The sequence below is a fragment of the Mixophyes fleayi genome, chromosome 7, assembly GCF_038048845.1.
Source record: "Mixophyes fleayi isolate aMixFle1 chromosome 7, aMixFle1.hap1, whole genome shotgun sequence".
Taxonomy (NCBI): domain Eukaryota; kingdom Metazoa; phylum Chordata; class Amphibia; order Anura; family Limnodynastidae; genus Mixophyes; species Mixophyes fleayi.
Window position 1 is genome coordinate 114,307,069 of NC_134408.1, and position 24,446 is coordinate 114,331,514.

Below are 24,446 nucleotides of genomic sequence, written 5' to 3' on the forward strand. Positions count from 1 at the left end.
AGCTGGTAAGCAGGGTGGTATGTGTGAGAACAACTTGTAGGCAGAGTGGCATGTGTGAAAAAATCTGGTGGGCGGGGGAGCATGCCAGTGTGTACCAGGTGTGTGATATTGATGTGTGAGACTGGTGTATAGTAATCAGTTTGTATCAGATATGTAATATCAAGTTGACCTGTGTGTTGACCAGTTGTGACAAGCTTTTTTTTTGCTTTTTTCTGAAATCTAACACTTGAAACCCCTTCTAAAATTTCTGCGTTTGCCCCTGTACAGATCAGTACAGCTGGACATCAGTATATCGGGACCGTAGTCTTGCCAGCCAGCTAAGAGGAGGTAAGAGTTATTATTTTCATTTCACAAAAGTCAAATGTGCAATCGGCTGGGAAGTGAGTATTGGGGGAGTAGGGACGGTAGGCTGAAGCTTTGCCTAGGGTGCCGAGAAACCTTGCACCGCCCATGGGTCATTATGCACACTCCAGAATTTGTACTTTATCTATTACAAACATTGCTTATTGTCTAATAAGGATGTTCAAACTATTAACAATTGATTGCGTGAATTTATCTGGTTGAAAAAACACCTTTGTATTAATTTTACCAAACTGCAACAACCCAAGACTATTGGGGTTATTAACTTTCCAAATATAACTCACTATTGCCTTGTGGCACACTTGAGATATTTGAAAGGCTGGCTACAGAATCAAAGGACCTATACAAACCTGGTATGAGGAAAACATTTATTACGAATTTAAGCCTTACATGAAAAAGAGTTCCCAACACATATATTAGATGATCCTCTATTAATGTCTGCTAGGAAAACTTGGCATCTTTTAGGACATAATTATAAATTAAACCCGTATAAATCTATACATTTACCCTTTGTTGGAAACCCAGAGTTCTAACATGGCATGGCGGTTCAAGCCCTTTGCATGGGAAGCAAATCGCTTACGGATGGTGTGGCAACTATTGGACAAATCTTCTAAGAAACCTCTAATATATGCTCAGTTGAGAGAACAATTTCAATTAATAGGCCCTTGTGGACTTGCTTTTCTCCAGGCCCAATATCATGCTAAAAGTAAAACAGTTTTTTTCTCTGGACTGGACTGGCATAATCCTTTGGATGTTCTGATGACAGCTAACTCACCTGAAGAACAAGCAATTTCTTTACACTATAATTTTCTCACAAACCTTTTAGACCACACTACAAGTGGAAATGGTCTTACTCAATAGCTAGAACACTTTCCTGAATTGAAAGTGGAAACAATAATTAAATCTTTGAATATGTCTATAAAATTACTTCCAGTGGCCACTTATGTGGGAATGTTTCTTAACATTTTTCAAAGGGCAAATCTGTCATGTCCCAAATGTAATACAGTTCAGCAGATTTGTTGCATTGATACATATATTATATAAGGTGTTTCTAGATTCGTGTGGATGTGTGTGGATATTTGTAACAACGGAATTGGTAAATTATCTTCTATTTATGCCTGAATGAGCAGTCCTGGGCAACTTGCCACATAATACTAGAACTTCCAAAGGAGGTAAACAGGGCTGCCATCAGAAACTGTGGGGCCCAGTATTAATCTGACAGGGCCCCCCCTCCCCCCTCCCCCCCCCTCCCCATACATACCTCCCATTTCCCCTTACATGCCCCTCATCACAGTACATTCCCCCCACTCCCTCATCACAGTAAATGTCCCCCCATAACAGTAAATATTCTCCCCTCCCCCATCCCATCACAGCAAATGTTCTCATCTCCCCCCATCCTGTCACAGCAAATGTTCTCATCTCCCCCCCCATCATGTCACAGCAAATGTTCTCCTATCCCCCCCATCCCATCACAGTAAATGTTCCCCTCTCCCTCCAATTGTCTCACAGTAAATGTTCTCACCCCCCCCCTCCCATCCCATAACAATAAATGTGATTTCCCTGTGACCCAGGGGAAGGGGTGGGTGTAGGTAATATTTTCATTTAGGGCACTAATTCTATTAATGACACTTTCAAAAGTAGAGTACAGAGAATAAAAAAAAGTACTCGGCTAATTATTTGAAAAGATGTCTTATTAGAATTAATGTATTTTACTGACCACTTGACAAATGCAATCCACAGAAATCAAGAGAAGTGTGTGGGTTCCCCCTCTGCCCCCAGGTTTTGGAATGTTTTCCTCCATTTCTCTTTGTACTTCAATTTTGAAAATTTTCTCCTACACATTTGTAGCTCTGGTACACCTTCATCTTTTACTGAATAATCCTGAAGAGATGCATGAGTTTGAGTGAATCATGTAAGAAACCTTAAAAAGGAGGCACACTTTCCCCCACAAGGACAAAAAAAAACCCAATTAAACATTTTCCCAAACCATGTAGTGAGGACAAATATATTAAAAAAATATCAACAAACATGATAAAATTAATATTTTTTTGTTAAAAAAAACACAAGAAGCATATTAGGCATTACCCAATGCTGGACAGTATTCATGAGGCAAGTAAAAATTCCACGTTATCAACTAATTTATTTTCAGAGACTTTAATCCCTTTCCTAGATTCCTAAAATTTCAACTTATAAAACTGCAGGTTTGAAAAAAGTGAAGATGTTGCCTATAGCAACCAATCAGATTCTAGCTGTCATTTTGTAGAATATATTAAATAAATGATAATTAGAATCTGAGTGGTTGCTATGGGCAACATCTCCACTCTTTCAAACCTGCAGCTTGTTAAATTTACCCCATAGAGTTGTCTAAATTGCTTGCAAACTAATTTTTCAGACACAGAAAAACTCATTCTCCTATGATTTTTTCGGTGTCGTTCTACCTACGCCTTAAAGTATGACATAATAAACATTGATATATAGTAATCGGTGTCAATGCTATCCTCCAAGGTTTGGAAATTAATAGAAATTTGTGTTCTTAATGGTTGTTATTGAAGATTATTCATTATAAAATCAGTACACTGGTAATCTTACTAATGTTGTACTTGACATGTATGTTGCTGTTTTTATCTTCATGTTTTCTTTTCCTTATATTATTTTTAATATGACTCTTCTGCTATATTGACATTTATTGGTAATTGTAATTGACTATTGTTCCTTTTAATGTTTTTACTTTACTTATAGAAACAAGTAAAATATATAAATATTTAAAAAATAATAAAAATAATTTATAAAAAAAAGAAATGCATAGGAATAATGTGGTCGTAGAAAACATTCATATAACCTTACTGTGATTTGTTGTTACGACAGTATTATTATATTATAGCACATCCCTAGTTACTCTCCCTTGTCACCACCTTTCAAAAAGCAATTTCACTGCTACTATGTCTGCCTTATTCAAATGACTACATCCTTGTTGTCATAAATATCCGTAACTACTCCTGGTAAGGTTTCTAGTAAGGTAGTATTAAATTACTTGCTCTGGCACAAAACTAAAACCAGGAACACGAATAAGATATACTGCAATTTCCATAGCAGAATAGTGTGAGATGGCTGTGTTGCGATGAGATGATATTTCTGTGACTGCTAAAAGGCATAACAGATTTCCGACTATAGTCATGGCCAAAAGTTTTGAGAATGACATAAGTATTGGTTTTCACAAAGTTTGCTGCTTCAGTGTTTTTAGACCTTTTTGTCTGATGTTGCTATGGTATACTGAAGTAAAATTACAAGTATTTCATAAGTGTCAAAGATTTTTATTGACAATAACATTAAGTTTACGTAAAGAATCAAAATTTGCAGCGTTGACCCTTCTTTTTGAAGACCTCTGCAATTCACCCTGACATGCTGTCAATCAACTTCTGGGCCACATACTGACTGATGGCCGCCCATTCTTGCCTAATCAATGCTTTCAGTTTGTCAGAATTTGTGGGTTTATGTTTGTTTACCTGCCTCTTGAGGATTGACCACAAATTCTCAATGGGATTCAGGTATGGGGAGTTTCCTAGCTATGGACCCAAAATGTTGATGTTTTGATCACCAAGCCACTCAGTTATCACTTTTGCCTTATGGCAAGGTGCTCCATCATGCTGGAAAAGGCATCGTCACCAAGCTGTTCTTAGATGGTTGGGAGAAGTTGCTCTTGGAGGATGTTTTGGTACAATTCTTTATTCATGGATGTGTTCTTAGGCAAAATTGTGAGTGAGCCCACTCCCTTGGCTGAGAAGCAACCCCACACATGAATGGTCTCAGGATGCTTTACTGTTGGCATGACACAGGACTAATGGTAGTGCTCAACTTTCGTTCTCCGGACAAGCGTTTTTCCAGATGCCCCAAACAATCTGAAAGGTGATTTATCACAGAAAATGACTTTACCACAGTCCTCGGCAGTCCAATCCCTGTACCTTTTGCAGAATATCAGTCTGTCCCTGATGTTTTTCGTGTAGAGAAGTGGCATCTTTGCTGGCCTTCTTAACACCAGGCCAACCTCCAAAAGTCTTTGCTCATTGTGCGTGCAGATGCACTCACACCTGCCTGCTGCCATTCCTGAGCAAGCTCTGCACTGGTGGGCCCCCGATCCCGCAGCTGAATCAACTTTAGCAGATGGTCCTGGCGCTTGCTGGACGTTCTTTGGCGCCCTGAAGCCTTCTTCACAACTATTAAACCTCTCTCCTTGAACTTCTTGATGATCCGATAAATGGTTGATTTAGGTGCAATATCTTTGCATGTGAAACCTTTTTTGTGCAAAACCATGATGACTGCATGTGTTTCCTTGCAGGTAATCATGATTAACAGAGGAAGAACAATGATTTCAAGCACCACCCTCCTTTTAAAGCTTCCAGTCTGTTATTCTAACTCAATCAGCATGACATAGTGATCTCCAGCCTTGTCCTCGCCAAAACTCTCACCTGTGTTAACGAGAGAATCGCTGACCTGATGTCAGCTGGTCCTTTTGTGGCAGGGCTGAAATGTAGGGGAAATGTTGTTTTTGGGATAAAGTTCATTGTCATGGCAAAGAGAGACTTTGAAATGAATTGCAATTCATCTGGTCACTCTTCATGACATTCTGGAGTATATGCAAATTGCCATCATAAAAACTGAGGCAGCAGACTATGTGAAAAATAATATTTGTGTCTTTCTCAAAACTTTTGCCCATGACTGTATAATCCTGTCTCTGTCCTGTCTCTGTGACTCGGCCTTTCTGGCTCTGTCCATGCCTGGTTCACCTCATACCTTGCTAATCGCTCCTTCTCCGTATCCACGTCTGGTTCTTCCTCCACCCCCTCCCCTCTCCCTGTTGGAGTCCCTCAGGGCTCTGTTCTTGGCCCTTTACTCTTTTCGCTCTATACTTCCTCCCTTGGGGCTCTCATCTCCTCTTTCGGTCTTCAGTATCACCTATATGCTGATGATATTCAACTCTACATCTCTTCTCCTGATCTTTCCTCCTCCCTCCTCTCTCGTGTAACTGACTGCCTCTCAGCCATCTCATCCTGGATGTCCTCTCACTTTCTTAAAATTAACATCTCCAAAACCGAACTCATTGTCTTTCCCCCACCCAGGCTCCCTTCCCACCATGACCTCTCTATCGTTGTTAACAACTCCACTATCTCCTCTGTCACCCAACTCCGCTGCCTAGGTGTCACTCTCGACTCCTCTCTCTCTTTTGCCCCCACATTCAATCCCTTGCCCAAACTTGTCGCTTCCAACTCCGTAACATTGCCCGCATCCGTCCCTTCCTCTCTCAAGATGCCACCAAAACTATCATCCATGCTCTCCTCCTTACTGGCCTCCCCTGCTCCCGCCTTGCCCCCCTCCGCTCTATACTCAATGCGGCTGCGAGACTCATCTTCCTCTCACGCTGCTCCTCCTCTGCCTCCCCTCTCTTTCCTTACACTGGCTCCCCTTCCCCTACAGAATCCTTTTCAAACTCCTCACCACCACTTACAAGGCTCTCTCTCAGTCTACTGCCCCTTACATCTCTAACCTCCTCTCCATTCACACTCCCGCCCGCTCCCTGCGCTCAGCCAATGATCGCCGCCTCTCCTCCACTCTGATCACCTCTTCCCACTCTAGAATCCAAGACTTCTCCCGTGCTGCCCCCCTTCACTGGAACGACCTCCCTCGCTCCATTCGTCTCTCACCCAATCTGTGCTCCTTCAAGCGGGCTCTTAAAACTCACCTGTTCCTTAAGGCCTACCAACCATCCACTTAACCTCTCACCTCTTCTGGTTCTTCCCTGCCCCCTTTCTCTCTCCCCGTTGCTTCACTGGCTCCCTTATGTACCTGATTCTGTTTACCCTCCCTTAGGATGTAAGCTCATATGAGCAGGGCCCATCTTCCCTCCTGTCTCCATACCTGTTCTTCCACTCCGTCTCTACTGTATCTGCCTGCCTGGAGTTTCTGAAGTACTGGTACTTTGTGTTTATTGTTCTGTACTGTCTTACCCTGTATAGTCTACTGTTTGTACCATGTACGGCGCTGCGGAAACCTTGCGGCGCCTTACAAATAAACGATATTAATAATAAATAATAATAATATAAGTATATACTTGTACACATGAAAGAGCCTATTAGGTGGCATTGAGGGTGCTTAAAATGCCTGTAGCGTTGCCTTGCACCCTAAAATCACCCCGTATTAAAGAGACCTGCTTACAGAATAAGCGTTAGTCAAAGTGTTCTATGAACCCTCATTTTTTGGAGTATTTGCAGTGCATTAAAAGCACCCTCAGTGAGACGCACCATGGATGTCCTATTGGTGTTTTAATGGTGCTGGTGTCTACCAGGCCTAAGAATGTTAATAAAACTAATGTGTAAAAAACACATATCACATATACACGATAACAATACTGAGGAATCCTGCTACAGCATGAGAATCTTACAGCTATATCAGTGATGACTGGCACTTTTGGGTGTATAATTCCCATATTACAGCAGATTCATTTTGTTATATTCTGAACACTTTTGTGGATCTCTATCCAGACATCGGATGTACTGCTCAGATAATGAATGTCAAAATAACTCAGTCTAACCTTTTAACTTTCTCCTCCACTTAGATCATTGAAAAATTAATCTGAGCCAAAATGGGAAGTGGCAGAATTGGGGTGCCAGAAAGCTCATGGGCACTGTACTCCAGCATACCTCACAGTAATGAGTTATCTCTGGATGAGCTTGTAAGTTTTCCCTGCAAATCAGTACAGGACATATTTCCTTTATTTGATAATAAATTATATTCTTTCCATTTGTAGGGTGATTTCAAATTCATTCAAGAGAATTTTAAGAAGAGAGAGTGTGTGGTATACACCAAAGATTCCAAATCACAGTAAGCATCAGACTGCAGGATATAGTGATACTGCTACACACAGGATAACACCCTGAACTGTCACTTGATGTGTTACATTCTGCACTAACTTTATAGCACCATGTGTTTAAGTTCAACTCCCTAGAACCATAACACCACAACTCTTTGCAAATTGCGACACACCACAAGTTTTTTTAATTTTTATCTATAAGATTTTATTACACTTATTCAACAAGATCAATAAACAGTGGGTGAACATACATTTTGTAGGAAAGAGTAAACTGAAAAAATATAATAAAAAGTGAAATAGGGTCATTTACAAACCCCAAAAATGTAGGCCTGCATGGCTTGTTAACTTATACAGAAGTGTCTAGTTTTCCACATTTCAAGGTGTATCTACTACCTGGTTCTTGGAACAGCCTCGCAAAAGAGAGATGCACCTACTTTTGACCGGGGACATGTTTGTCCTGCAAATGAAATATTGGGGGGAGGAAGATATCTAATAAGCAGCCTAGCGTTTTATATGCTAGGTAGCCCTCTGGAGGTGTGGCCATGCTCCCATTTGACATGACCACGCCCCCATTGTGATGTGGCCTCGCCCCCTGTCCTATACTACCGATGATATGCTATGAGGTATGACTTAAGGACCACCCCTGTTATGTATTTAAACTTTTCCGAATGGCAGGATCTAACTGGGTTGTGGAGGGTGAAAACACATAGCAGGAGAATATTAATATTTCTGTAACATTCCAGATCTCCCTATATTTGTCCTGCTTCCAAAAGGCCATGTGTTGCTTATCAGTGTAGAGTGTAGCCTGCATGAAGGGGGTGTCCACAGGTACAATGGTGGGCCAATCTGAGCCTGCTTAGTGATGTCATTGATTCCTGCTGAACTGACAAGCTAAATTCCCATGCCTATAGATTCAGCTCACTATTTGTAGAAAAATCTGGAAAGTCACGAGAGACTATGGGCACCCCAATGCCTTGGAGATACTTTTCCGCCCTATGAATTGACAATCTTAATATATCATATTGCTTTCTTCTATGGAATGCTGAGGCAGCCATACATGAACATTTGAAACTGGATGACAGACTTATGGGTGCTGTTGAGTTATTGAGATATAAGATAGAAATGTGTGTCCCCTCATTGCAGGGATAATATATGCAAGTGTGGAAACACCAAGGGCCAGCATATTGAAGGAACTCAGATCAACCAGAGCGATAAGTGGAACTACAAGAAGCACACTAACGAACTGCCCACTGATGCATATGGAGATATTCAGTTTGATGCATTTGAGAGAAGAGGGAAGGTAGGTCCTATTGGTCCAGGAGAAGTCTGACTGTGACAACAGTTAAATGAGCACAGCAATAAACAGAAAGATAATTATGTTGTTGAAGAACTGGGTGGGGTACGGAATAATGGCTGCCATTATTTCGACAATACTTACCCTGACGCGGCGACCCTGAAAGGCTACTTCACTACTTGGCTCCAGGACGACTGCTGTGACCGCCATAGACAACGCTAAGCAAAGTACATTGTCTATGGCCACATGCTTACATTTCCACCTTAACAGCAAGGAGAAGAGCGTCGCGGTCAGCAGTGACGTCATGCAGAGTGGCCGGATTCTTCATGGTCGCGATCCTTGGCAGTCGGCGGTCACAGTAGTCGTCCTGGAGCCAGGTTGTGAAGTAGCCGTTCGGGGTCGCATCGATATGCTGACTACCACCCAAAGAACTAAGTAAGGGGACATTGTGAAATGGGTTATAAAGAGGAAGAAAAGTAGTATGGGCCATTTTTAAATTACTGCACACTAGCCAATTTTGTAAGCCATATTGGCCAATGTATGCCCAGTGGACTTGAAATCACCTAATTTGTGTGCCCCCTCTGACAACCAGCAGTGGTCAAGAATGATTAAAATCCATCTAGATTTTAATTATTCCAGGCTCAAAATGCAATTGGATGGTGACAACACGCATTATGTGCATGCGATCAGTGTCCAAAAGCGCTAAATAAGACCTCATAAGATCTGACTGCTTGGAATACCCTCCGAATTGACCTGGGCCAAATTTGACACAGGTTAGGACAATTGGAAATCAGGCTAATGGCAAGAACTTGTGTGACCAGCTTTAATAACTAGTTTTAATTGAGAAAAGGAAACATTATTTAACATTGATTAAAGAGAAGACGTTGTATTTTTGCTTTGTCCCCATGTTCTACTATGTTTCTTAATATGTCAGCACTTATATGATAGTATATTAATATATTAGATGTTGTTGGAGAGTAGATTGTTCATTGTCATAAAACTAACACCTCTGTATCCACTGCATTAGTACATTCGTTTGTCCCGGGACACAACTCCAGAGACATTGTATGAGCTGATGACAAAACACTGGCAGCTTAAAACTCCAAACCTCGTTATCTCTGTGACTGGAGGAGCTAATAACTTCTTTCTTAAGCCACGAATGCGCAAGATCTTCAGCCGTCTCATTTACATTGCACAGACCAAAGGTGCTTTGGGAGAGTCTGACGTTGTGTGAAAGTGAAGAATCCTGTCTGTGTAGTTATTAGTCAGAGGGAGATATGGGTTAGGAACGATATTGATCAAAAGTCAGTATGAGCACAAGGGGGCTTCTGTGTCATACCTTGATAAGTGGATTAAAGCTAGCAAAAAAAACCATGGTCAAACCAAACCATCTAATTTGATAGATGGTAGCAAATATGGACCAACTAAGGAGAACAATAAAAATCAGACAAATGCTGCTCATACACAGCAATATTTAGTTTGATCAATTTAGTTAGTCTGACCAAATTGACCAACTATTAAACTTGATCAAAATCTAATTGGAACAAGATTGAATTAGATCAGGTGTTGCAAAAAAAGGCCAACCTATGGTCACCACTGCAATGTGTGTGAGGTCATTGTTCGAACCAGAAGTGCAAAATTTGTGTCTGCATTGGAATCTACTTGTTGGGTGTGATGTCTGAAGACCTGAAACAGTATTAATTCTGTCCCAGCTTTTCCACTTCTTGTTATATTACATCACTCCCTACTTTTAGTCACAATTCAGAGTATCTGTAGGCTTGGTACACACTACAGTGTTTTCAGCCAATTATCGGGCCAATCACCCAATAGACAACTGTTCAGCCAGATATTGCATTAGTGTGTACACTTAGAAGATGAACGATAGTCATTCCAAAGCCCATCGTTTGTTTTGATTGTTCAGCAGAACTATAAATCTCGTTCCGCTATGGGACGTCATCCTCCCCATCCTGCAGTGTGTATGTACTCACGATCAGGATCTCCATAGGGTTTATAGAGTCATGGGGGTATAATTACTACACTGTGGGTTTGAAAAAGTGGAGATATTACCTATAGCGGTTTGGGTACATATAACCGATGCTGACATTACTGACAGACTAAATTCCTACAAAATAATGGCGATTGTAATAAACCCGATAAAAAGGAAAGCAGACTTAACTTAAAAAGGACACAGTAGATCCCCGACATGTCCGGAACACAACTGGTATATTTTGAGATTGAAGGAAACAATGACACTTGGTATTTACGTCACTGATGTGGGCGACAGTAACATGAATCAGCATGCTGATCAGAACTTATTTTTTCCATTTGTTAGTAAAATCGTTGTAAATTACATATTGGTTGGAATTGAAACTCACTATTTACAGCATATGTAAGGAGGTCAAGTATGTGTAATTCTGAGTAAATATTTGTTCAGTACATTGGTGGAGGTTATTTCTATTCAGCTTAAGTTATGATGTATTTTCCCATCATCCATACAGGGTCCTGGATCTTCACTGGGGGCACGCACTATGGCCTGATGAAGTACATTGGTGAGGTGGTCAGAGACAATTCCATTAGCAGGAGCTCAGAGGAGAAGGTGATAGCCATTGGTATTGCAGCTTGGGGAATGGTCTCTAATCGTGAGACACTGATCCGAACTTCCACCACTGAGGTCTGAACACTAAAATCTGTTATTAAATATAATATAGACTATTATAGAAAAATGTATTTATACTTAGACATATCTGCCCATTGCGCCTCTGTACACTTCGAGAGGCGGAACAGGGGAAAGGAGGGGCACACCGTACATTATATATGTAGAGGTAGAAGCAGACGCGGACATGCCTCCTACTTCACCCCTGGTGCAACATGCATGCTGATAATGATGATCATCACTACAGACATTGCTCCACCAGATAATAGATAAATAAATTGATACATTTAAAAAAAACAAGCTAGGTTTATTTACAGGGATCAAGGCTGGCACATGTGGAATCTTCTGATGGCAATCCTGGTCATGGCGAAAAACAAAATCAAGATGCACCACAAGTCCCAGAATGCCCTGGCAGCCATGGATATGCTGGCACTTGTTGTACTACAAACACCAGCATACCAATACACTTTAAGGCAGCCAGGGCATGCTGGAATCAGTAGTTCATAATGCAAATATGATAGAATAGATTTTTTTTTTATGGACGGAATTTGCACCTACGCTTTTGCCGTACATTACGTCCAACTCTACATCACCTAATAGGTTTAAATTAAATAAGATTAGTGTATCTATAGTGGCACAATACCTGACCTAATAACATGTGATAATAAAGCGCTAATTTTCAATAGTTAATTATTTGTTTCATTGCCGCTGTTTTAGTTTGAAGATTTCTCTATAGCAAGAATATATGTAGAGCGATTGAAAAAGTAATGAAATTAGCTACGAAAGGGCACAAGTAATACACATATATGCTAAGGTTCATACAGACATGATTTTTTTCATTACCTTTGAATAGTGCATTTCACATGCTCTGCAGATATTGACCTTAAATGCTGCAAGCTGGGGAAATTTTGATATGTATACACATAAACATCTGTTACCAGCACATGTGTATTCAAAAATGGAAACATGAGCCACATAGACTTTAAAATGATGCATGTAAAGTAAATGGAAAACATAAGCTCATGTGGATGGGCACTAAGAAATAAATGTATCTAGTAAAAATCATAAAGGTGATCTCCCACAGCAGTACTCTGGATAACATTTTATTCTACACAACAGGGAAATTATGTGGCCCAGTACCTCATGGATGAACGGAAGCAAGATCCTCTCTACTGCCTAGACAACAACCACACACACACTATTCTGGTGGATAATGGATCTAATGGACATCCAACTATTGAGACTGAACTCCGTGCTTCGTTGGAGAAATACATCTCTGAACTTCATGTACCCGGTACAGGACTTGTCTTACACAGTGATTTTTAAGACCCACTAATGAGCCTTTCATGTATCTTAACCCTGTAGTATCGGACTGGGGCTTATAGGGCACCCATAGGGGAAATAACTGATAGGCTCACATAATAGTATGTGTCGCTGCTTAAGGGGGGGGGGGGGGGGGGTCAGTCTGTGAAGGAAACGTGATCAGCTGATGCAGTGTGGGCATGAGGTTGCTGCAGCTCTAAGTGTGAGTGGGCCTCTCAGAACAGTAACATATCCACCATAGTGCCTTGACTTAAGGGTCATGGGGGTCCCCTCACTGGCCCAATTACATAAGGGCCCAACCTGCACCCACAGTTGTACTCTAAGGGACTGGCCTTGGCATTTGGGTTCTTCCTGGTTGCTGGCCCCTCCCCAGGGGCCAACAATCCTATTAACTGTCCTGGTGTTTATAGCAGAGGTCAGACCTCTGTCCTGACTGGTTCAGTTCTCTGTCTGTTAGACTAGATGCACAGCCTGTCAGGGCAGGGGGCTGGTCTGATTCTCCTTCCTAAAGATCTGGCTAGCTTTCCCTTATGCTCCTCCTCTTCCTCTCTTCTACCTCCCATCTCTTCCCTCTGCTTATCTCTCTCCTTTTCCTCTACTACTTGACTTCCCCTTAGGCTCCTCCTCTTCCTCTCTTCTACTACCCATCTCTTCCCTCTGCTTATCCCTCACCTTTCCCTCTACTACTTGACTTCCCCTTAGGCTCCTCCTCTTCCTCTCTTCTACTACCCATCTCTTCCCTCTGCTTATCCCTCACCTTTCCCTCTACTACTTCACCTCTGCTACTCACCTTCCTCTATGCTCCACCCCTCCTGTTTCTCCCTTTCCTGCTTCTCCCCCTCTATTCCTTCCATTGCTTTTGCCCCATCTGGAGTATGTTTTGGGGTCACAACCTTCTTTTGGAATCACTATGTCTGCCCTAGTAGTGGCCCTCTATAATTTTTTGCCTCCACGAATAGTGTTAAATAAATCTAAGAGCAGGAAAGAGTGTTGAAGTGCAAATATTTTGTAAAAAAAAAAAAGGCTGAAAGCCATCTGGGTCTGGGTCTGGTGCAGCAGCATTTCTGAGCAACTTAACTGTCCATGGTAATCAAATTATTGAGTGAAGCTGCTTGTGCGTCAGTAAGAAGACTTTAATGTAATCACTCGGTCCAATGGAGGAAACCCAAACTGAAGATCACATAATTTAGAGTAATATTCTTAGAAGTTGTTCATCATCTGTGTGTGGTCATAATGGGTCAGAAGCATCTTTTGCTAACATGATTTTGTTACTTGTTTCTTGGATTTAAGCTTTTGGTCTAGGATTGTGTATGCTTTGTAGTTAGGGAAGTTATGGCTGCTATAAATTGAGAAACTCTATTTGAGATTGAGTAGTCTATGGTAATGGGATTTGTGTTGTGCAGTAGATTAGCTGTGCCGTTATATTTGCAGTCTAATTCTGACTAATAGGGGCGAGGGAAGGCTCTGCTTGTTACTTCTGGGTGTCAGTGAGTATAGTGTCTCTCTTCAAGAAGTATAATGTGCTTTGGGGCAGCAGGGTGGCTTAGTGGTTAGCACAGCGCTGGGGTCACCAGTTTGATTCCCGATCATGGTCTTATCTGTGTGGAGTTTGTATGGTCTCCCCGTGTTTGTGTGGGTTTCCTTCGTGTGCTCTGGTTTCCTCCCACACACCAAAGACATACTGTTGGGTTAATTGACTGCTATTAAATTGACCTTAGTCTCTCTCAGTGTGTGTGTATGTTAAGGAATATAGACTGTAAGCTCCGATGGGGCAGGGACTGATGTGAGTGAGTTCTCTGCACAGCGCTGCGGAATTAGTGGCGCTATATAAATAGCTGCTGATGATGATCCTATGATGATTGAAGCACTGCAGGGCAGTAATTTTCTTGCATGGGACACTTCTGTGGGTGGTTGAGCCCATTTACATTTCAGGACAATATTCTAAGGTTCATGGGGGTATTTGGGGTGAAATAGTCTGCTTCGAATCTGTAATTCAAATGCTTCTGTCTCCAGTGAGTAGGATTTGAGAATGGAACAGGTGGGAGGGAATTTGTTAGTATGGGGGAAGGGAAGAGGTCCAGAGGAGGAACTTGTCAAGAGGCCTCCATTCTATGATGAACTTCATGGTATGCCAGGGGTACATGCAGGGTATTTAGACAGCAGAGCAACATAACAAAGCAGTATAAGATTAGATCACTGGCCCAGGGCATGAGACAGTGCTGATACCAGACTATCTGTCAGCTCCTGTTCGACTATTTCTTGATAGATAAAGACGTCATGAACCTCCTGTTACAGTGAATTTGTGTGCACCACTAGGGCTGCAAGTTCTGTCTTGAACTCATTAGTGATTGTATGCATTTCAGCTTGTATTGTGGTTTGAATCAAATTCATAAATTCTGGTGCTGACCAACTGATTTCAATGTTGGTTGATTCTTCTGTCTCAGACTGGAGCTGGAGATGTACATACAGAGTGGGCACCCTGGCCCAGTTTCTCTCTCTTCTTGAAGAAGGAAGATTTTTCTGCATGCACTGACTTCTTTTTAGTAGTGTAAAATTAATCAAGGTTTCTCTGTGTATCATTTAAAAATATGGTGCTTTACTCCAAAGAGTTACCTCCACTGTTATGTGCCACCATCCTGTGCTTACTCGGACCCTCAGCTTATTTAATTTTTAAAATGCATGTTCCCATTTTAAAAGAATCCCCTTCTCTTCAAAGCTGAAGCATGGGAGAATCATTTGGTCAGCATCAACTCTGAAAGGGGTTCCCTCTACAGTGTGTGGATAACTTTGTGGAAAAAGGAACAGGTGAATAAAATGTCTTAAGATGTTCGTGTAACAGTGACAACTTTGTGCCTATATCAAAGGAAGGTTTCTGTAACATCTTCTTCCTCTCTCACTGACTCAATCTGGATCCAAAGACATTTGCAGGTCCAATATCATTGCGCTGTATTGTGACTAGTGCACCTTATTATTGAGATAGACCATGGGGTCTATCAAAGATCAGTACAGGGCCAAACCCCTTTTATGTGTCGTTTGCTGTTTGAACTTGATTTAATAAGGGTCTATTCAATCAAAAGAGTGAAACAGTTAAGAGATGTTTTGTAGAAGTGTAAATGTTCCCTGTAGTAGCAGTGAAAAGGTGTTTAATTGGTGAGGAGAAAAAAGCAAAAAGAGAGAAATCTGTTGTTTGATAATTAAGTGGCTTTGTCGTAACCTTTAGGAAACGCTGTCCTGAGCAAACCCTATTGAACCCCAGCAGGGATGATTTCATTAGAAAGAGATTGAATGCTTCTATTGCAATACTGCAAATAATGCAACTACCTTTGTGCTATGGTAGTATTAGACTCACCTGTATGCGGCTTTTGCAGGCCTGATTTTCCTTGCGTGTGACTTCGCCTGTTGGCGAGTAAACTATGGATCAGGCCAGCATTATGCTGGATCTCAAGTGCTTCTTTGTACAGCAGGGCTGGCAGTCATCAAGCCATTTTTCAGGTGAGTATACACCAATCAGTCACAGCATTAAAACCACCTGCCCAATATTGTGTAGGCCCCCATCGTGCCTCGAAAACAGCTCAGACTCGTTGAGGCATGGACTCCACAAGACCTTTGAAGGTGCCCTGTGGTATCTGGCACCAAGATGTTAGCAGTAGATGCTTTAAGTCCTGTAATTTGCGAGGTGAGGAGAACATGGCTCAGATTTGTTTTTCCAGCACATCCCACAGATGCTCGATTGCATTGAGATCTTGGGAATTTGGAGGCCAAGTCAACATCTTGAACTCTTTGTCATGTTCCTAAAACCATTCCTGAACAATTTTTGCAGTGTGATTATCCTGCTGAAAGAGACCAGTTCCATCAGGAATACGGTTAGCATGAAAGGGCGTACTGCAATAATGTTCAGGCAGAACATTGCCCAGAGAATCACTCTGCATTAACTTTTTCAGCAATTTGTGCTACAGTAGCACGTCTGTGGGACTGGACCAGACAGGCTAGCCTTCGCTCCCCGCGACAGCCCACAAGATCTGCCTGTTTTGGAGATGCTCTGACATAGTCTTCTAGCCATCCCAATTTGGCCCTTGTCAAAGTCACTCAGATCCTCATGCTTGCCCATTTTTCCTGCTTCCAACACATAAACTTCAACAACTGACTGATCAGATTTCATTGTAACGAGATAATCAATGTTATTCACACTTGTCTGTGGTTTTAATGTTGTGGCTGATTGGTATATGGTCACTATGATTATGTGAGTAGTGTCCAGGGAGATCTGCACATGTGAGTGCCAGGATTGGGCGGGTCGGGGATAAGGCCAACCCAGAGTAGAGACGGGTCTAGCCAGAGGTGGGCCACCGACAGGATGGCACTTTTCTGTGAGGAACCTGGTAAGGTCAGCAAGCTATGTGCAAGAAACTGTCAAAACCAACGAACGGTCATCAAGAGGAGTCCAGGAGCAGCCAGCTTCCCCAGAGTAGGGAAGCTGCAGTACTCCATATATGTGGAGAGCTCAGCAAATTACTATAAATCTAGACTCCCTATGTAGTGAGCTGTGCAGGTGGTGTTAACAAGTTATTAATAAGTAATTTTAGCTCCGTATTGCCTCGATGAAGACGTATAGAAGCTTTACTAAAACAGAGCTGATCCTTCATGTGACTATCATGCTTGGATACCAGGCCACATCCCCAGACTAACACTTTATATAGTTTTCATAGAAAAAATTATAAAATAAAAGATACAACCTCTTGAGGAAATTGTATGAAAATATAAAATATACATTTCTAATTCGCACAATATAATCAAATTCATATTTGGTGTGTGTGTGTGTGTGTATATATATATATATATATATATATATATATAAAGCAGGGATAAACACGGCAGTCCAGGTTCCCAAGAAGTAGTGTAGTTTTTAGAAATATGGAACAGTGTCTCCAGCTGAATCTTGTGAATCTTCATACACTTGGGATTAATACTCCAGATTTTGAGCATTTAGGGGACGATTCTGGGATTCTCCCCAACCAATAATTAGATAAGCAACTATAAAAAATTAACCGGGATTATTTATTTAATTAGCAGGTATTATGACAATAGCACTTTAGCATCGAATATATACAAGCAAATAAATATTACAGTACCCCCCTGTCTCAGAAAATCACTTTAGTCAACAAATAATAAATCTGCCCCATAATAACAGTTATTCAGCAAAGGTTATTATTGCATGGTCATTAGCAAATGTCTCTTTCGTAACGATGAATGAATACTTTCATTTTAGCAGAACTAATTATCTGCTATTATGGCGCATATGTTGTCAGAAGAGTTAGTTTTACTGAGGAGCAATGTTGGTAGAAAATATTTACTTTGGATGTATGGTCGTGCTCTGTATGTATTAATAGAAACATATTATAGCATAATACGCCTTAGTATATGTCAAGCACACTTCAATCCATTTTGTAGGAATGATGTAGACTTAGTTAATAATGTTTGTCAGTCTCTTAGAAATTAACTGATAATAAGGGCTTAAGGCCAGCCTTTCAATTTAAATAGCCCTTCTAGATGAATAGCAGTCTATTTCTTCATATATATTAAGTGTGAGGATGAGGTAAGTTATGAAACTGCCATCGGTTCCCTTATCAGATTATTTTTCTGACTCTTTTAATGATAAAATCTAGTGTGGTAGCAGCCGCAGATGGAATTTCACTTATCTGTGTCTTATACAATTTTTAGCACTTTATACACTTTTGACGTGGATGTGTTCGTGGTATTTCAGCTTCTTCTTCTTCCATTATGTTTTCTCAAGCAGGATTGGGGTTTACAGATATGCCAGTTGACAGATACTCAGGGGAGGGCTGGCAAATTTTATCCCGGGGGGCTAGACTCCATTCAGCAGCCTATTAGGAACATTTTAAAGGAAAAAAAATGCAGATAACCCAGTGACCCAGCCCAAGGTAGCCCCCTATGGGACCGGCCCCTGGGCACAGTCCAGCTAACCCCTGCAGATACTACACTCTTTGCTTCATGTATACTCATCTCAGGGTATTGTTCATATCAATCAGCTTCCCCATCATTTTGCCAGCTCTCTTCTCTACCTCTGATCACATATCAGTCTATCTTATCTTATATCACTTTACATTATCTCTATTCTCTCAGCACTGGACATTTACTCCCCATCTTGTCAGAAGGGATAACCCACTCTGTCTTGTCCTCCAGTTTAACTGTCAGCCCACGCCTCCTCATTCATATCCATACACATTACAATTAAGGGCAATTATCAGTTAATTAGTTCCCACACAAATAATGTCCAGTGTAGTTCCTAATTTTACATGGAAGTACCAGGAGTTACACACACACACACACACACACATATATATATATATATATATATATATATATATATATATATACATACACACACACATATATAGAGAGATATTGTGACACTGGCAGACGTCAGGTGATGCACACACGAGCACCTTCTTGCTTTTACTTTGCTCGCCTATTGTGCAACTTTATGTTATGAATTACTTTACCATGCTGACAATAAACAGCATGACAAAGTAATTTATAGCATAAAGTTGCACAAAATGCAGGAGTGTCACCTGTCTTTTAAGCCAAGGGGGGGGGGAAAGGAGAATAAAGAATTTAAGCCTGAGGTGTCCATTATGCAGTGCAGTGACTGATGCCAAACAAGTTGGTCGGTGACTAGGTAGTTGGGCTCTGTTAAACTTAGCATCAGGGTTGCAAGAAAATGGTGTGGAATATTGTGTTGTGAACTGCTTTACATTTTACAAAATGTGTGCCTGGCAGGTTGGCACCAACCCTGACTGTAATGCCAGGCATCACATATGACCATCTAGCCAGGCACCATATATGCACCAGAGGTTGCTCACAGAATTCGTCTCTGATCATCTTATCATAAGTTGGGTCCTTTTTTAGAATTGAAAATAAGTATTGTGCAACATTAAGATGCGTCTTGATGCACCGCTTGATTTAAGTTTCTATTCATGTAAGTTAAAGTACAGATGTGGAAATGGAAACGTGAGTGTGTAGCTGCGTATTTGTGCCTGCACAACTGCAGTTTAGTTTAAAAATCAACAACTTGCTCTAAACCAGGGGTGTCCAACCTTTTAGCTTCCCTGGGCCACATTGGCAGACGACGAGTTGGTTTGGGCCGCACATAAGATACACTAACAATAACGATAGCTGATCATCTAAAAAACCATAGAAAACATAGTTAACATATATATGAGAAAAAAAGTCATAGATATATATATATATATATATATATATATATATATATATATATTAGATATCACTTTTTTTTCAAATCCCCCTATACTTACTTACCTTTCAATCGCCCTGTTCAAAAAATCCTCTCTAGTTATTATACTATAATCACTTTTTGTATTGTTTCGCTGCAATATCATTTAAGCCAGGCATTGTATATCAGGGTGCCCTGACCAGGCCTGCGGTACCTGACATATACATCACTGTGACCCCAAATTGTGACCTGTTTTGATAATTACACCACTATGTTAGTTAAGGGATAACAACTTAAAATGGGCCAAAGAGAAAAATATATAATGCCCCATTAGTAATACAAGTAGAAGTATGTAGCAGGGAAATAAGGTCCATGATGCTCCAGGACCAGGTGACTTTTATTCAATTGTCAGCATCCCTTGAAATAATAAAAAAAATCCCCCTTAACTTACCTTTTAATCGGCTTGTTCTCCTGTCCTCTTCTCTTCTCCAATTCTGTGCTGCTGATTGTTCTTCTCGCGCGGGTGTCTCCTCTGTGCTGCGCTCCGCAATGGATGTTGGGCGTGATGACATCACGGCCGACATTCACTGCGAGTGCCACACGGAGGAGGAGGAAAGGGAGGGAGCCGGAGTACCAGCTGACGTGACCGCAAGGTAAGTATTTTCTTTTCTTTCTTTTTTTTTGCAGGATTTTTTTTTCCATTAAGAGTGCTGCTCCCTTGCCACAACCAAAACCCCTTCTGGGCCACATTTACAGGCGTGCTGGGCCGCATGTGGCCCGCGGGCTGTGGGTTGGACAACCCTGCTCTAAACCATATGTGGTTTTGTAAAACCAATTTTGATTTGTGTCTTTACCAATCTCCACAGATAGGATGAGATTTAGTGCAAGCAACAACTTGATGCATTCTGCAGTTTGTGTCTAAAAACCACATCTGACATATGGTGGTGTGAAAAATACATAGTAAATCAGTTTAGTACTCGTATTTCGTGGTTTACAGAGAGTCACATTGTATAATGTCTCTCTGTTCTGTAACGAACCAACTTTTTGTACAAATCTGTCATTTTTTCTCCATTTGTTTTCTGCAGATTCTAATTATGGTGGAAAAATCCCCATTGTGTGTTTTGTTCAAGGAGGAGGGAAGGGCACATTGAGGGTGAGTTGAAATAATAAATGTTGTTATGAAAGTATTGATAAAGAACGCCTTTTGTCTCAGAAACCAGATATCGTAAAGAAAAAGTGTATTGCAACAGAGTCTATAATCAGCAAGATTACAGTACTATATTGCAGTGTCTGGCACACATATTTATAAGTAACATCATTCATAAACAACATAGGCTAAATTAACATTATAGAGCAGAAACAAAAAAAATCATACAACTAAGCAAACAGGAGAAAAGCAAATGTTTTGTAGTGCAATCCTACACAACATTGGCGAATGAATACAATATAAATAGGATTATACTGTGTGTCTATTAACATCTGCAAAGGTGGGGGTCAGCTTTCCAGGGGATGCACTCCGAATTTGTCACCCAGAATCCAGTTTAAACTAGTCTATTTACACTACACAGGCAATATCATTCTAATCATTTATTCCCTATCATCGATAACTAGCGAAGGCAATGTGCGATCCCTTGGGCAAATGAACCGGACAACTGCGGATAAATAGGGGATTAAAATATTACCAAACATGACATACTTCCTGTGACCTGAACCTAAATTATCACTAAAGTGTACATATAACTAGGGATGAGCGCACTCGGATTTATGAAATCCGAGCCCACCCGAACGTTGCGGATCCGAGTCGGATCCGAGACAGATCCGGGTATTGGCGCCAAATTCAAATGTGAAACTGAGGCTCTGACTCATAATCCCGTTGTCGGATCTCGCGATACTCGGATCCTATAAATTCCCCGCTAGTCGCCGCCATCTTCACTCGGGCATTGATCAGGGTAGAGGGAGGGTGTGTTAGGTGGTCCTCTGTCCTGGTAGATCTCGTGCTGTGCTGTTTAGTTCTGTGCTGTGCAGTGCTGTGCTGTGCAGTGCTGTGCTGTGCTGTGCTGTGCTGTGCTGAGCTGTGCTGTGCTGTGCTGTGCTGTGCTGTGTTCTGCAGTATCAGTCCAGTGGTGCTGTGTGCTGTGCTCTGTCCTTCTGAGGTCAGTGGTGCTGCTGGGTCCTGTGCTGTGTCCTGTTCAGTCCAGTGGTGCTGTGTCCTGTGCTCCGTGCTTCTAAGGGCATAGTTATTTCCCCAATATTCCCCTGTGTTTAAAAAAATAAAAAAAAGTTATTTAAAAAAATACCAAAAACTAATTTAATTTTTTTTAATTACCACAAAATTTGCACAACCAATCCTGCAGTATAAGCCCATTGGTACTGCAATATTACCAAGTTCACACATTCAGCAGTAAAAGTCCAGTGGTACTGCAATATTACAAAGTTCACACATTCTGCAGTATCAGTCCAGTGGTGCTGTGTCCTGTGCTCTGTCCTGCTGAGTTCCGTAGTGCTGCTGGGTCCTGTGCCGTGTCCTGTTCAGTCCAGTGGTGCTGTGTCCTGTGCTCTGTGCTTCTAAGGGCATAGTTATTTCCCCATTATTCCCAAGTTTTTAAAAAATAAAAAAAAATTAAAAATTAAAAATTAAAAAAAATATATATAATTATAACCAAATTTGCAAAACCAATCCAGCAGTATAAGTCCATTGGTACTGCAATATTACCAAGTTCACACATTCTGCAGTATCTTGTGCTACATATAATGGAGACCAAAAATTTGGAGGATAAAGTAGGGAAAGATCAAGACCCACTTCCTCCTAATGCTGAAGCTGCTGCCACTAGTCATGACATAGACGATGAAATGCCATCAACGTCGTCTGGCAAGCACGATGCCCAATCTCCTAGTACAGGGCATGTAAAATCCAAAAAGCCCAAGTTCTCAAAAAACAGCAAAAAAAGAAACTTAAAATCATCTGAGGAGAAACGTAAAGTTGGCAATATGCCAATTACGACAAGTAGTGGCAAGGAACGGCTTAGGCCCTGTCCCGTGTTCATGACTAGTGGTCCAGCTTCACCCAAGGATCTAAGCCCTCCTCCCCCCCCCTACAAAAAATTTAAGAGAGTTATGCTGTCAGCAACAACAACAAAACAGCAAAGAACTCTGCCTTCTAAACAGATGACATCACAAATCCCCAAGGCGAGTCCAAGGGTGTTGTTGGTTGTGAACCCTGACCTTCCCATCACTGTACGGGAAGAGGTGACTCCATCCAGCATTTGCAGCACGCCCTCTGCATATGCTGGAAGGATCACCCACAGTCCAGTTACAGATTTGGCTAATGAAGGTGTGAATGTTGTACACTGGGAGGAGGATATTGATGTAGCTGGCGCTGAGGAGGATGTTGATGATTATGATGCAGACAGATACCAAATTGCATTTCTCAATTTCTATTTATATTCTAGATTATATAACGGCTGAAAAGTTTTCTGTTTTACTCTTAGTGGAGAGGGGATCTGATGCAGACAGATACCAAACTGCCTTTGTCCATTTCTTTGTATATTTGAATTGCTAGTTCTACAGTCTATGCAGGCTGCTTTATTTATATTCAACTACAAGTGTAGGGCGGGGGGGGGGGGGGGGGGGCATAGATAGCCACCAAAGTAACGTGGTCCATTTAATTTCACTTTCTAGCTCCACAGTCTGTGCAGCCTGCTTTTTTTTATCTTCAAAGTATTTATATTTACAAGCCTTGCAATCTAAATTAACTAGAGGTAGTGACGTGGTAGAACTCCAAAAGGCAGTTTGGAAGCCCCTGTACAAACTGGCTCTATTTTTTAACTGAGTTGTCCCCCCTCCAGTGTGTACTCGGAAAGAGTTTTTAGTGCAGCGGGGAACCTGGTCAGTGAGCGGCGAAGGAGGTTGCTTCCTCACAACGTTGAAAAAATGATGTTTATAAAAATGAATAATCAATTCCTCAATGAAGTACAGCACTGCCCTCCAGACAGTACAGAGGGACTGTGGTTGTGGAGTCCAGCGGGGACGAATTGATAATGTGTGAGGAGGAGGAAGTACACACTGTAGGGGGAGAGGAATCAGAGGTTGAGGATAAGGACGACATCTTTCCTCAGAAGAGCCTGTTTAGTTTGTACAGGGAGAGATGAATTGTTTTATTGGTGTGGGGGCCCAAACAAACCAATCATTTCAGCCACAGTTGTTTGGTAGGCCCTGTCGCTGAAATGATTGGTTTGTTAAAGTGTGCATGTCCTATTTCAACAACATAAGGGTGGGTGTGAGGGCCCAAGGACAATTCCATCTTGGAACTTTTTTTTTGGCATTATATGACCAATCAACAGTCGTTTGCCATGTTCAAAAAGTAAAACCAAATTTTAAAAAATTCAAGAAATTAAACCAAAAGTAAAATGCCGTGTCATAATTTAAAACAAGAGGTATTGACGTGCTCTAAAACTACTGTATTGTTGTTTATATTTTATAAACACTACACTTGAAAGCTTGAGTCTTTCAATAAAAAAGTAACTGTCCATTGCACGAATATTTGCAACAGGGACAATTTTAGGGTTAAGAAAGTCAACTAATAACACTTCGACGCTGTCTGTCTTTATAAACACTACACTTGGAAGTTGGAGGAGGTATTGTGGCCCCGGCACCAAATTTACTACCGGGGCCACTCCACTGTGCAGTCCATATTTAGGTGTATCAG

At 41.3% G+C, this 24,446-nt stretch overlaps 1 protein-coding gene across 5 annotated transcripts in view; it reads left to right on the forward strand.

The window, feature by feature from the left end:
• Positions 1-264: 264 nt before the first annotated feature.
• LOC142098011 (transient receptor potential cation channel subfamily M member 8-like) overlaps positions 265-24,446 on the forward strand; it is a 77,096-nt gene continuing 52,914 nt past the window's right edge. For all 5 annotated transcript variants that reach the window (XR_012678289.1, XR_012678290.1, XR_012678291.1 and 2 more), the window contains exons 1-8: positions 265-327; positions 6,968-7,084; positions 7,160-7,233; positions 8,366-8,522; positions 9,544-9,721; positions 11,015-11,187; positions 12,289-12,463; positions 20,827-20,894. Coding sequence is in view for 2 of the 5 variants with exons in the window: in XM_075180413.1 (XP_075036514.1) it covers positions 6,995-7,084; positions 7,160-7,233; positions 8,366-8,522; positions 9,544-9,721; positions 11,015-11,187; positions 12,289-12,463; positions 20,827-20,894 (915 nt within the window). In the remaining 3 variants the exon portion in view is untranslated. The remainder of the gene's footprint in view (positions 328-6,967; positions 7,085-7,159; positions 7,234-8,365; positions 8,523-9,543; positions 9,722-11,014; positions 11,188-12,288; positions 12,464-20,826; positions 20,895-24,446) is intronic.